This window comes from Equus quagga, chromosome 5 (assembly GCF_021613505.1).
Source record: "Equus quagga isolate Etosha38 chromosome 5, UCLA_HA_Equagga_1.0, whole genome shotgun sequence".
NCBI classification, from domain to species: domain Eukaryota; kingdom Metazoa; phylum Chordata; class Mammalia; order Perissodactyla; family Equidae; genus Equus; species Equus quagga.
This window is the reverse complement of record NC_060271.1, coordinates 81,460,930-81,476,252: the sequence shown is the minus strand read 5'-3', so window position 1 is coordinate 81,476,252 and position 15,323 is coordinate 81,460,930. Positions and strand designations below refer to the sequence as shown.

At 42.6% G+C, this 15,323-nt stretch overlaps 1 protein-coding gene across 3 annotated transcripts in view; it reads left to right on the top strand.

Moving 5' to 3' along the window:
- Window positions 1-15,323, top strand: part of ANTXR1 (ANTXR cell adhesion molecule 1) — a 219,166-nt gene that overhangs the window by 90,069 nt on the left and 113,774 nt on the right. For all 3 annotated transcript variants that reach the window (XM_046660702.1, XM_046660703.1, XM_046660704.1), the window contains exons 11-12: window positions 13,232-13,301; window positions 14,793-14,871. In XM_046660702.1, coding sequence (XP_046516658.1) covers window positions 13,232-13,301; window positions 14,793-14,871 — 149 coding nt within the window. The remainder of the gene's footprint in view (window positions 1-13,231; window positions 13,302-14,792; window positions 14,872-15,323) is intronic.

Below are 15,323 nucleotides of genomic sequence, written 5' to 3'. Positions count from 1 at the left end.
TCAGTTGTACATTATTATTTGTCAGTCATATTCTAGGTGCACCACTTCACCCTTTGTGCCCACCCTCTACCCTCCTTTCCCCTGCTAACCACTAATCTGTTCTCTTTGTCCATGTGTTTATCTTCCACATATAAGTGGAGTCATACAGAGTTTGTCTTTCTGGCTTATTTCACTTAACATAATACCCTCAAGTTCCATCCCGCCATGTTGTTGTGAATGGGACAATTTTATCCTTTTTTATGGCTGAGTAGTATTCCACTGTGTGTGTGTGTGTCTGTGTACACCATGTATTCTTTATCCAGTCGTCAGCCAATGGGCAACTTAGGTTGCTTCCACGTCTTGGCTATTGTGAATAATGCTACAATGAACATAGGGGTGCATGGGTCTCTTTGAATTGCTGATTTCAAGTTCTTTGGATAGATACCCAGTAGTGGGATGGCTGGATCATATGGCATTCCTATTTTTCATTTTTTGAAAAATCTCCATAGTGTTTTCCATAGTGGCTGCACCAGTTTGCATTCCCACCAACAGTGTATGAGGGTTCCTTTTTCTCCACAACCTCTCCAATATTTGTTATTTTTTTGTCTTGGGTATTTTAGCCATTCTAACAGGTGTAAGGTGATATCTTAGTGTAGTTTTGATTTGCATTTCCCTGACGATCAGTGATGATGAGCATCTTTTCATGTGCCTATTGGCCATCCGTATATCTTCTTTGGAGAAATGTCTGTTCATGTCTCCTGCCCATTTTTTGATCGGGTTGTTTGATATTTTGTTGTTGACCAGGGGGACTTTTTAAGTTAAGAAAATACTTCTAAAGTTTATATGGAAGAATAAACATTTAAGAATAGCCAAGAAAAATGTGGAAACTTGCCCTAGTTGCTTTCAAAATGTATAAAAAAGCTGCAGTAATTGAAACAATGTATGGCTGATGCCACAAAAGAAAAACTGAGCATTGGAATAGGAAAAACAAGGTCCATAAACAGAGCCAAACACTATGTGGATTTAATATAAAATAAAGTTACCCTTCTAATCAGCGGGGAAAGAGCAGATTATTCAAAAAATGGTGTTGAGACAACTGGCTAACCAATTGGAAAACAATTAAGTTCAATTTTTATCTCACACCTTACAGCTAAACAAATTCCAGATGAGAAATTTAAATGTGGACATGAAACTATAAAGATTCTAGAAGGAAACAAAAATAATTATTTATGTAATTTTCCAGTGGGGAAAGACCTCGTAAGCCTAACACTGAAGAGAAATACCATGAAGGAAAAATTTGATGGTTTGATTACATATTTTTTAATTCTTCTGTTGCCCACTCCCAAAATCTTAAGAGAAACAGAAAACTGGCAGAATTATTTATAAGACATATAATGAAGGGCCAGTAACCTTCATATATAGACAGTTCTTAAATTCAGTATAAAAGGTGAGCACGTCAATGGGTAAGATGTGAAAAGGAAATTTACAAGAAAAATAATGGTCCGTAAGCATATGGAAAATGCTCACTGTAACTAAGGAAATGCAAATTGAAATAATCTAAAAAACTGGCAAAGATTAACAAAAATACAATGCCCAGTGTTGGCAAAGATATAGAGGAACAAGTGTTTTCATTTATCATTGGTGAGAGACCATTAAATCTTTTGGAAGGCAGTCCTTAAAATGAATCAACTGCTTTTATACATTTTTGACTCAGAATTTCAATCTCAACTTCATCAAAAGGAAATGATTGGGAATGTTCTCAAAGACTTGGCTACAAGATGTTCATCATAATATTGCTTATGATAGCAAAAGAAAAAAGAGAGAGAGAGAAAGAAAGAAAGAAAAAACAGATCAAAACCTCTAAATGGTAGCAACATAAATGTTTGACAGTAGATAATTTGTTATATAAATTATACCTCACCCCTAAACAATTAAATAATGTTATGGGAAAGAAAAATAATTACTGATGTGGGAAAATGTTAATGATATAGCTTCATATGTTAAAAATAAGTTACAAAACAGGACCTCAATGCTATTTCTGTTTTATATACATTTATATGCGAAGGGTGAAAGAGAGATTTGAAAGACACACATCAAAATGTTAACAGTAGTTACCTCTGAATGAGATCACTATTAATTTTTACTTTCTTCTTTCTGTCTATATGTATTTTCTAACAGTGTTAACAGTTATTTAAAATTTAATTTTAAAATTCTTGTTAACTGTTTAGGCCTTGCACACATCTTAAGTTCAGCATTTGCTCGGTTCTCTAATCACCAGGCTGAACTTGCTCCTGGCCAAGAAAATATCTTGGATACCTTCACCCAAGTTTTATTTATTCTGGCTGCACTTTTTCCTACTTCAGTATTCGGTGTATCGTGCCAAGAAAAGATCGACTTTCAATTGGAAATCCATTTGTGGAGAGATTAGAATGCTAAAAAGGAGACATTGGGGTATGAGCTGAGAAATGACCCGTTTCAATGAACGGTAAATTAAAAATGGACGTTTTTACTAATGCACTAATGGGAAATATGCTAGACTATCCTGGTGTTGCGTGGAGACATATGAGGTATGACTATAAACAAAAGAAACTGATTTTTAACAAACTCACTAAAATTTAATTTATAGGCCCTGGGAGAAATCAGTTTCCCGGTTTTAGAGGCACACTTCTTTTCTGATGCAAAATTTTACTTCCCAGCTTGATCTCCAATCGTATTCACCAGGCGTGGCTCTAGTTTACTTTTTGTTCACTCTCAAAGGATAGAACTTTGCTCCCTTTGAAGATATTTTTTCAAATTGAACGTGAGTCACGAAGGCAGCTCTAAGAGTTCCAAAGAGGGGCTCAGTTTCCCAAGGGGACGAGAGACAATACTCACTAGCATGTAGAAGTTCCCAGTGTGTTTGTTTTTTTAAAAATCTGTCCAATTATCCAGAAACTGTACTTCATCTTAGAAAACATCTGGGCCCCAGGGCTGCTGTGGGCACCCTACGGAGATCACTGAAGTGCACCTAGGCTGGCAGATGGGGAGGGAGGGCAGAGGGCAGGAGAACCTAAACTTCCACACAAAAGCCTATTGCTCTCTTTCTCACTGGTTGTGTTGCATCTGTTGGTCAAAGGCACTTAGTGCAATTGAGAATGCATCCCTGGGGGTTTGAAGTCATATGAAGATGGTGGAATCTCACTTTGTGCAACTCAGAAAGAAATGAGATAGAGGAGCATCTTGTCTCATGGTTCTCAATCGGGCTGCACATCAGCATCATCAATCATAGTAGCTACTGATTGCTGAGCACCTACCCTGTGCTCTCCCTAACCCATCTCATTTCATGCTGGCAGCAGCCCCGTGAGGGAGGAGTTATTTGTTTCCCCATTTTGCTGACAAGGGAACTGAAACTCAGAAAGACAAAGTGCCCAAGGTTACTCAGATGTCCAGAGGTAGAAGTGATTTGGACCCAAGCGATCTACTCCAGAAGCTCTTGACCACTTCTCTACATTGCTTCCAAAACATGGATCCTCCCAGATCCCTAGATCCTCTGACCCCGAATGCCCATGTCACTCATGTGTGCCTGATTCAGAGGTGCTCATTCCCACTGCTCCCTCTCATTTTGCAGACAGGAAACCTCAGCTCAGAGAGGTTTAGCTAGCTACTTGCCCAAGGTCACAGAGCATATTAGAGAGTTGAGACTTGAACCCAGGTTCAAGAAAAAGGCCTTGGACCAGAGAATGAAGAGCCCCAGGTTTAGAATGTCAGTGGAGGGGGCTGACTGTGTGATCACAGGTAAGGCACTTCTTCTGATTCCCCAAGTGGCCCCTCTTTCTTAAACTTCAGGAGCTTTCGTGTATCTGGAGGTGTCCCCTTTTTGCTCCTGCTTTCAGACGGAGCTCAGGTTTTGCCCAATCGTTTCTGAAGTGCCTCCTGCCGAGATTGCATCAGTGCATGTTCCCATCTTTCAGGCCCAGACAAAAATATAGATATGTGGAAATTCACTGCTGTCTTGCTTGGTCAGACAAAAGCCCTAGTAATCTGCAATGGAGTGGGGAGAAAATGGGAGCTGCCACCAGAGGTAACTAGGTAGTGAAGATTTTCATTTTGGGGCAGAAGAGCTTCTTTGGGGGCAAGTTTACACAGTCGCTGCAGCAGGGCCTGGTAGACGGTCACCCTTGAGGTTGCCCTTGCTCTACCAAGGGTACAATTGCCTCCAAGTGAAAATTCATAAGCTGCATGTGGACTCTGGCATGCAGTGTGCTTCTTTGAGGTGTGGTTGGGGGAGAGATTTGCAGGTAAATTCCCTGAAACTGCCATTACCCCAGCCCTGCTATCCTGATAGGAGAAGTTGGACCCCCTCTACTTCTGCACCAGATGGCTGGATTTCCATGGACGATGGCCTTCCTCATGTAATACTGCTCCTTTGTCATTTCAAGAAGTGGACATAATGGAAGAGAAAGTGATTATACAGAGATGGGCCAGACTTGTGGGAACCCCAAGCAGGCTAATAATCTATGCCCTCTTCCAACTAACATTCTTTAAATATTTGCTCAACATGCATTTAGAGGAAAAGTTGGGTGCTGCTGAGGGAAAGGAAGAAAAAGAGTGCAACCTGTGGATCTCTCCTCCGTGCAGTTCAGCTCTGGCCCCTAATATGCATACCACAGCAGCTTAGTGGCATCCACTGATACTCAAGTGTGTGCCAGTGGTCTCCTTCCCACCCCTTCTTGGGTTTCTGTGTAGGTTTGTGTTCTTTAAGAGCAGCAGTGTTTGTCATAATTCATGGCCCTGATTGTGTGGAAGGCTTTAGCCATTTTGGTGGACTTGCCCCTCAATCCAATTCCAAAGGTAAAAGCCTTCCAAATGTAATTGTGCACAGCTGCAAGAGTTTATGTGTCAAGAGGCACATACCTTGTGCATGAATCCTGAATTGTCTTCAACCAAGTAAAAACAAAGCTTTAAAAAATATATTTATTCTTAGCAAATTACAGCTGTCTTGAGTGCACCACTTATTCTGACCTCAGGCTTACAAAATTTTTAAAGGTTTCTTTGCTCAGAAGATAATTTGTAAGTTTTAGAAATGTCAACAGTCAAGAATTTTTTGGTGTAGATTTATTGAGAGGAGAAAATATTTTGCAAGAGCCCTGAGCCCCATTACCTTCATTTAATTTTCTTGCAATACCTAAAACAACCCCTATTAACTTCAGATAGAGATGAATGTGAAATATCACAGCATTATGTGTAGTAGGATTCTAGTTTCATAAAAAATAATGTGCATAGAAAAAAATTCTGAAATAGTGTACCCCAAAGCCTTAACAATGTTTATCACTGGAAGTTAGGATTACCAAGGATTTCCATTTCTTCTTTATGGACTTCTCTGTATTTCTCAGACTTCTCACATTAAACATCTATCTCTTTTATAATTAATAAAAATAACAGTAAATATGAGCAGAAAATAATTTACATCCTGAGAAGTCAGACTAGTCAGATTGCTGAGGACCAGTTCTAAAAGCTGATGTGCCCAGAGCCATGGGGGCCACAACCCTGGGCAGGACTGGGGAATATGTAAGCCCCAAAAAGACACTTCAGAGACCAGCGGGGCTACTGGATCCCATCCCTGCATTTCTCTGGGAATGGGCTTATGGTCCCTCACTTTTTACTTCTTCTCCTCTGGGGCCATGATATAATCTTGATCCTCACACGGTGACCAAGATTGCTGTCAACTCTGAGTCCTATATCGCTATTTATAGGTAAGATGTTCTGACTCTACAGCCTTCCTACCCACATCAGCTCAGAACCTTGGCAGCAATCTAAGTCCCACTTCTAAAGTGCCCCATTTCAGTAATAAAGCTCCACCAAGCTCCACTCCACCTGGAGTGGCTCAGGTGCCACCTACCACTAGGAAAACCTGGACCCATGGCAGCCTGCATGGAGGAGTTTACCAAGAAACACTCTCTTCCTTAGTCCAGCCAGGTGTCTTCCAGTGGTCCTTGAGCTGTTACTCCATCTCCCTCCTCTACCCATCATCTTATAACACCTAGACATGTAATGTCTCAGACATTGCCAGTTGTCCCCTAAGGGACAAAATCACCCTTATTTGAGAATTACTGCACTATATACACATCCAAAGATCCTATTTGGGTAGATGACTTTCTTCTTATCACACCTACACCATATCGTCCTGACACAACCCAGGAGATAAATTGCAAGACCTACTCAGTTTGCACACACATTCATATCTTGTGTTTTACAGGTACCTCAGACAATAAGCCCAGCAGTACCCGACTTCAGTAATAACAGTTGACATATGTTGACTGCTTATTAAGTGTTGAGCATTTAATCGTATCATCTCATTAAAATTTACAGCAACCTATGAAATGAGTATTATTCCCATCTTCTAGGTGAGAACACTGGGTTATGGATAGGTTTACATAGCCAGTGGGTGGCAGAGCTTTCATGGGACTCCAGAGCCCAGGCTCTTAATGTGCTCGTTGTTCTCCATCCTACTGCAACCTGCCCCTGAGAACAGGGAGGGAAACCAAAAGACATACCCTGGATACCTGTAACATACAGGAACTGGTGAAATAGGTATGTATAAGCCCGGGGAACTTATCTGGAGCCTGTAGACCAAGTCTATGACCTAATCTCGTAGTAACTAGCCAGTGAGGGCTTCCAAGGAAACCTTGCAACAACTCCAGGTCAGGGAGGGTGTGGGTTAGATGTGTGTCACGTCTGAGGAAAAGGATGGTGGCCAGCTTCGTTCTGCCATGCTAAGAGCATCCCTCTGGCTTCAGCTGGGCATGAGAGGACATTACAGTGGACATGCTATGTTCTGGGGATTATTCCCAGCTTGGCCCCACCCACCTGTGCTTCACTACCATCTCTTCCCATTCTGTTTTGACCCTTGTTTCTCATTTCTGTGACCTCAGAACCACTGTTCAGCCTTTCCAAGTAGAAGCCACTCTCTCCACTTTCAAAATCTCTGCTTTGTGTCCTGACGTAGAATTTAATGTCTTCTATCAAAAGAACCTATAGGCTCGTTATCTCACCCATCTCTGAAAACCTTCTAGCCCAGGACCTGACCACGTAGTACATGCCTGATAATGTTAGTTTCTTTCTGCTCTAAGCAATGGATCCCATTTAGCTCTGCAGTAAGACTCCCACGCTTGTGAATTATTTTTGCAGGGGCCCCAGTAGGGCAATCAACTATCTCCTTTCTGGCTGGTGTTCCAGAAAACTCAACCCAGAAGCTTTGCATTTCACCAACTTGGAGTCCTGCTGAATAGTGTTTTATTTCAGGTTTTTGCACAATATTTTAAAAGTCTGACTTCTTAAAAAGCTAGTTACTTTTGAATTCAATGAGAAGGTAGAAACGTCCAGCCTAACTCTAGCCTGTCTGTTCTCCCCTCATTCGGAGACACATTCCCAAACCAGCTGATAATTTGGTGCTGAACAGTTATACTTGGCTCAGGGATGCCATGAAAATGCTCCCCAGACCCAGGGGAGATTGCGAGAAAGAGCAGAGTGAGCTCATTTAGTCCCTAAGCTCCATTATTTTGTCACAGTAGGAATGTAAACTCTGCTTTGGAGCTTACATCAGCTTTTGGAGGATTTCAACAAGCTCCCCCAGATAAGACCGAGGGTTATTTTTCTTTTCCTTTTGGCCAGAAATAAATATTTATATCAAGAAAAGATTGCCAAGACTTGGAATGTATTTGAATTATTTAATCAGCCCTATAAAAGAATTCACTGTGATTAGTGTTTAAATTGGCTAATGAATTTTAATCCTGGTTTTGTCCCAAATCCAGTAGACAGTCACCAACTGCAAGGAAGAATTCTGGAAACTTTTTTACCAGTCTGAAAAGAATTACGTTGATCCAAGGTCAAAACCTGGGAATGTACACATTTGAGTGTATGGTTCTGGAACATGGGTTCATTACAGTAGATCACGGTCTCTCAGAAGACACTTGAACCTTATCACAGAGCTTTTCAACCCTGGTCCCCTCCCATGGAAGACGTGCCTCCTGCTGTTATCCAGCCTCACCTGTGGAAAATCTTGACCATTTGCCTCCAAAGTGGTCAGATATAAAGAGACTTAGCTCCTGGTGTACTTCACGCTACATCACAAAGCTAGCTGTGAGATTATGACAATATAAAATGGCTAACCAGTTCAAATTACACCTGTAAAACAACTAGCTGGGTTGACTTTGGGCAAGTCCTTTCTACAAAACCTGGTTTTGAATTCCAGCTCTGACATTTGCTAGTGGTACCACATTAAGTCAATTAACTAACCTCTCTGAACCTCAGTTTCCAAAATTGTAAATAATAAATCATAATAATAATGTCAAGTGAGACTATGGGTATATAATATTAGACAAAATCAGTATAGATATAGATATGGTGTGTATGGATACAGATGTGTGCGTGTATATGTGTATATGCTCACACACACACTCACTAAAGCTTTTCATTTCCCTAGGAATCCCTAATACCTAGGAAGCTGTTAGTTTGTTAGATCGATGTAATTAAGCAATCATTTTAAAAATTTTAATCTTCAGTTTCTCTAATTTGAAACTACACATTCACATGATCTGTTTTAAAGACATGAATGCCCATATAATAATGTGGAATAACATTTACCGAATGTTTATTAAGTGCCAAGTAACATGGTTTTTTACTTTCATGTGCTCTTCCTTACTCCCCACACCACCAGTGCAATGATGTCATCATCACCATTTGCAGATGAAGAACTTGTCCTAGTCACACCCAGAAGACCTGGGGTTTGAACCTAGATCTGTTTGACTCTAAGGTCTACCCTGCCCCACTCTGTGCCCACTGTACCCATCTTCAGGGATTCCCAGCTCTCACGCCTGGGGTGTTCGGCAGTTTGGCCTAATGACACGCTCATTGATCCCCAAATCCTGATTTAAATCAAGCTTCTGTTTGATTATCAGACTCTTGTAGACAAAAGCTTTAGATTAACCTATGTCATGGGTGTGCACTGAATTCTGACATATCTTTGGTAAGAAGCAAGGAAATGTATATTTACAGATCATCTAAAAATTCCCTTGACTTCTGGTTTTAAACTCCTGCCCCTCCCTAATTTTCTCCCCAGTTGCAAATAAGCCAAGCAGCTGGTTCTAGCTCCTGGTCTGCATTTCGCCTGCCCACTCAGTGCTAAGGAGCAGTGAAATGGCTGCCCAGTGGACGGAGGAGCGGGGCCTCAGTCATCCTCGGAGTGGATTATGGCCCGATAAACATCATAGCACCACTGGCTTTGGCAGAGATGGCCACAAGGTTGGCATGGCCCCTGAGCCAAACATGGCCCAGCCGAGGAGAAAGGCTTTGCTTCCCAAGTGGACGTTCCAGGAAGGAGTCAGATGATCTGAGTTATGGAAACCAAATGGCCCTCCTTTGTTTAGAGAGAGAGAGAAAAAAAAAGTCACTCGTTTTTGTGGTAAAGTGAAAACAGGCTCCAAACCAAACAATCCCTCTCACAGCAGAAAATGCCAGCTCCCCAAAGCGGGCCCACAGCCTCGGAGGCTGATAACTGAGGAAAGGCCGCGTCAAGCCTGTCCTACAGCCTCGGCAAAATCTCCCCAGGCCTCCCAGCAAGGTTTTCCTCTGCTTTGCTCCAGAAATATTTGGTCTCCTAGGCGGGAAAGGAAAATGCAAAGGGGGAGAAAGTGAGAAACGTCTCCTCGACCCAGGCCAATCTCGTCCTCTCACCCCTCTCCAGGTGGGATGGAGGGAAGGGAGAAGAGTTGTTCAGAGAAAGCCCGGAAGTGAGGGCAGGCGCCAACACCGGCACGTGCTCATGCCGGTCATGCCCACAGAGGCCTTGCTGCTGTGTCACCGCAGTGCTCCAACTCAGATGCCCTCCTCAGCGTGACCCAGCTCTTCCCGCAGAATGCAGCCGGGAGTCACGAGGCCTCCTGTGGCCGCTCTGTGGCTGCCCTGTGGCTCTGTGGGCTGGCTCTGTGGGCAGGGATCTGCACGCCCAGGTATTACTGGTGCATGTGCAGCAGGATAAGCCATGGCCAAGAGGAAATAAATATAGGTTCTCGTCAGCCACGCCTGTGCCGAGTTTGGTTTATTCTCTAATACAAGCCTTTCCTGGAACGGAGAGGCTCTTGGCGAGGAAAGAATCGTGGAGAATTCAGTTCTAGTCCTGTCTTTGGCTTGCTGACTTGCTGTGCAACCACGAGTCACTGTTGCCTCTCTGAGCCTCCATTTTGCCTCTGGAAAATGAGCCTAGTGATCCCTGCCTTGCCTTAGTTCACAAGATCATTGTGAGAAGGAAATAAAGCCTAGCTCTTCTCAAGAGGTGGCAGCCAGACTGCACGGGTGTGGATCCAAGCTCCCCTGTGTAACTCTGGGCAAATTTCTTCTTTCTCTATGTCTGTTCCTCACGTTTAAAGTGAAGGGAATAATATCCTTCCCTGATAACACTCCTAGAGGGTTAAATTTGATTATGTGATGTATGCAAAGTGCTTAGAAAACACCTATGCACAACATGCCCCAGGTGAGTCTCTCTGGCATTACTGTCATCACAGATGGGAAAGCATCTTGAAAGCAGTAATGCTGAGTTCAGGCACTGTGTGAGCCGCCACTGTCATCATAAGCTTCATAATTTTACTCCACATAATTTTACTCCATCTTCATTATTCCAACATCCCATAATCTGCCAGTGGTAATTCTAAGTATGAGGGGACCCTACAATAGCTTCCTGTTGCTTTTAAGAAAATTCCCAAAAGCCCCACCTTGGCCTACAAGGCCTTGGTCATGTGGTTCTGCTGCCTTTTCTAGACTCATTTTGAGCCCTTGTCTCACTCAAATTCAACAGCCTTCTTGGCCTTTTTTTAGCTCTCAAAAGATCTAGGCTCCATCCTGTCCCAGGATCTTTGCACTGCCGCCTCTCTCCCACTCCATCTCCTCTTCATCGGACCCTCAGGGTTCAGCTGACAAAGCCTTTCCTCAGGGAAGCATTTCCTGATCTTCTAGATGACAGTCGGCCCCCTCCTCCTTCTTTGTAGTTGCCACATCGTAACTAAATAGTAATTTGTGTAATTACTAGCATGTCAGCCCCTTGAGTGAGGCCCTTCCTCTGTTTTGTTCATTGCAAGGCCTAGCACAATGCCTGGCACATGGTAGACATTCAAAAGGGTATGTTTTTTAATAAAAATGAACATGTTTAATACCTATTGCCTCTGCAGCTCCCATGAACTCCGTGAAAGCAGAGACCGTGTTTCTCTTCTCAAAGTCTATCTCTAGCTCATGGTAGGCCTTCAATAAACACTTGTTGAATGAATGAATGACTTGGAATAATCTCCCTAACTTTTCACCCCTTGAAGATTTCCCTAGACATAGGGGAGACTGTGATTGACCATCCTCTTCCTCCTCCTTCCACGGAGACACAGTGCTTAGAGCTCGGATGGTCCTCTGACTCCGTCCCAGGCAGCTCTGCTCCTTAAGTCCAGGCATGGAGCTCACGAGGCTTCCCAATCTCCACTCAGGCAAGTGTTTAGTGTCAGCCAAATTCAAGTGTCAGTTTCGTAACAAATGCCAATAGCAGAATATCATCCTTCAATTATATATATATTCCTCCCTATCTTCTAGTATAGGTATTTGTATTCACAACTAGATTAAAGGGACATATATTAGTCATATTCGTATCACCTACAGGTCCTACCACATTTTGTGTAGAGCATGCACCCAATAAATGTTGAGTCATAAAGGAATGACTACTATCTATCTACTGAGCGTAACAACTTCTCAGCCCTGCTTCTGGCCCCAGAATCTGGGACACAGTGAAGTTCTCAAGGAGCTCAGGATTAAAGCTGCTTAAGTTTTTCCCCATCATCCGTTAGGATAAGAGCAAGAACTTCCCCACTTCCAGAGTCCCTGCACCCTAATCCAACTTTCACAGCTACATCTGCTAAAACTTCCAAAATCACTTCAAATTTTTCTCCAGAAGTCTCCAGAGTTCTTTTCATAGCTAATAGATCCACGTCCAAATCCCTCAGTCTAACTCAAAGAACTTGGACCAAACTTCTTTCTATACGGAGCTTTCCAAAGCCTATTACATCCTTCCCTGGACGTAGCTGTCGTTTGCTCTGTCTTTGTTCCTGCCACTCCTCCCACCAGGAATGCCCCTTCCCCATCTCCACTGAAGCACAGCTCAAATGTTGTGTCCCCTGTAATCTCACTATGTGACCCACCCACAGAGAGCTCACTGTCTTCTAAAGCCAAATGATGTTTTGGCTTAGGTGCTTCTTGTATTTGTCAGTGAACTTTTTCTTTCTTTTTTTTTCATTTAAGTATAATTGACCTGTAACATTCTGTTAGTTTCAGGTGTACAGCTTAATGATTTGGTATTTATGTATACAGCAAAATGATCACCGCAATAAGTCTCGTTAACTTCCATCACAGTTACAAATTTTTTTCTTGTGATTAGAACTTTTAAGATCTACTCTTTTAGCAACTTTCAAATATATCATATGTATTATTAACTATATTTACCATGCTGCACATTACATTTATTTTATAACTGGAAGTTTCTACCTTTTGACCTCCTTCACCTATTTCCCCCACCCCCTGCCTCTGGCAACCAGCAATCTCTTCTCTGTATCAATGAGTTCGGTTTTGTTGTTTTTGTTTTTGTTTAGATTCCTCATATAAATGAAACTGTATGGTATTTGTCTTTCCTTGTCTGACTTATTTCACTTAGTATAATCCCCTCAAGTTCCATTCATGTTGTCACAAATGGCAAGATTTCCTTCTTTCTTGTGGCTGAATAATATTACATTATATATATGTTTATTTATCCATTTTCTTTATCCATTCATCCATCAGTGGACGTTAGGTTGCTTCCATGTCTTGGCTGTTGTAAATAATGCTGCATCAACGAACTTTCTCCATGAATAAGGCATCTCTCTCAAACTAGACTTAGCCCTAAAGCTCCCCGAGGAGCAGTCTAATATTTTCTTGTTTCCCTTGGTTATGGTAGGAGCTTGATCTATGGTAAGAGCTTGGTCTCTACTTGCTCGTGGATTAACTCAATTGGATGTACAGTGTCAGGGACTAGTATTCGGGCAGGAGATCTTGAGTTCACTCCAGTGGATTTTACAGCTCAAGACAAGCTTCTATTTCAAGGAGTTTCTGCTTTTCCAATGTCTCCCTGGACTTGGCTGATGGTCTCTAGGAGTCATTGAATTTGAAATTATAAACCTGCCCCACTCTTCTTAATCCACTGACTTCCTTTTTACAGATGAGAAGCCCTTTGCTGTGGAAGATACTTATTTGCTGTGTCCAGCGCCTATCTTAAAAGAAGTTGGCATGTAAGTTTCCACCAGCAACTGAACGTCATAGCCAGGGAGGAGAGCGGAGGGAGAGGGGACAAAGGGAAAAGAAAAGGTCTCTCTTCATGGTCATACTGGAGCCTCTCTATAGACTCCTCCAGGGAATGATGATGGTGCTGATGCTTACAGTGAGCCAGGCACCAGGATAAATGTTTTACAAAGGGTATCTCACTTCGTCTTCCCAAGTTTCCGATGAACCACAACTCACATCATCCCAGTTTTACAGATGTGGGATCTATGGCTGAGATTAGGGTTAAGATTAAGTAGCTCGCCCAAGGTCACACAGCAGTAAGTGGAAGAGTCTGGGCTTAAACCAAGGTCTTCCTGGCTTCATCGCAACTACATTTCTAGAAAGCTTCTCAAAGTGTTCTCACTTACATTGCCTCATCCTATTAGCATAATTGCCCTGCTGGATGATTGTTATCTACTCCTTTGAGATAAGGAAACTCAGAAAGGCTAATGGGTCCACAGCTGGTTCAAGACAAACCAAGACCTCAGATTCAGACCTTCTGAGGCCAAGCTCAGCACTCCTTCCTCTACACCTCTGCAGAGCACTGGGTAGTCACCTAGACTGCAGGAGGCTCCCTGAACTAACCTATGGGGAAAATCTCATGGTGGTGCAATTATAATCGATACTAGTGAAGTGCGATCAAAATGCTCAACAGAAGGAAGAGAATTAGCACCAAACAAGAAAAGAAATATGTAGGAAAACAGAGAAGCAATGTTTGAGAGAGAACACTAACTGACCTCTCCAAAACACGTCTATAACAGGCTGAAGGTAGAATGCTAGCTTTAAGGAAAAAGTGCTAAACTTGTTCATCTGAATTTTGCTTTCAATCATTTCTTCAGATTGCCTCTAACTCATGTTGCCTAACATCAGCCTCCAATACAACTGATTGCACAAAGTAGCACTTTGTCCATGCTGCAAAACGCAGGCTCCTGTTTCAGTGAGTCTCTTTTGGAAGGGAAGGGTAGAAGGCAAATCAGTTTGTCTGCTGCTATACCTCTGTGAGGTGGCTCGGTAGTAACCAAGACACCCCGTCAGGATCAGATTGCTGAGAATCGCAGATAACAACAGAACATTAAGTTTATAGCTTGAGCAGTTTATCCTCACTGACTTGAACCATTTTTTTAAGAATATTTCATCCTACAACAATGTGACCAAGTAAATTAAATGGAAGCAGGCTTTGCCCATTCAATACAATTTACTATAATGAGGAAGGACTGAATGTACTGTCTTGATATGCCAACTAAGCATATCCTGACATCTTTCTAGAATGTTAGAGGTGGAGGGGCCCTAGAGACCGTCCTCCACATTTTACAAAGGAGACAGCTTAGGCCCCCAGGGAGACAGGTTACAGTCCCAAGGGTGGTTAAGAGCAGAGTCCACAGGGGATGTGTGTGTCCAGCTCTCAGCTCCTTGCTCCTTGCACACCATGATGAGTATCTCTGGTTCCCTTATCGTTGCAGGAAAGCCGCACTTCAGGTCAGCATGAACGATGGCCTGTCTTTCATCTCCAGTTCTGTCATCATCACCACCACACACTGTGTAAGTCACCTTTCCCTTTACTGAAGGCTTCATTGTCATTATCATCTCCGTGTAAAGTTTTCTGGTTCTGCGTTCTATTCACTGAGCTTTGATCCCAGCATTGCTCAACCAACCTTGGTCTGGATCAGGGGCGTGCTGTACCCCAGAGCATATCAGGAATGCCTATGTTGGGCTTCTCCAGGTTCCCCATTTCTGTTCTCAAGGGCAAGATCTGAACACACTGGTGTGAGCAGATGGTAAGATGGGGCCACTGTCTGCAGTAGTGACGGGGAATACCTGAATGGAGTAGGTTTAGGAGAAAATGCACAGAAAGAAATTGGACAGCAAATACAGAAAGCACATGGTAGGCAGTTTTTCTCTAAAGAGAAGTAACTGAAGGAAGATCTGGAGTATGAGGAGAGTCTTTTATTTAAAATGGGAGAAATTACAGCTTGTTTATATGATTGTGGAAA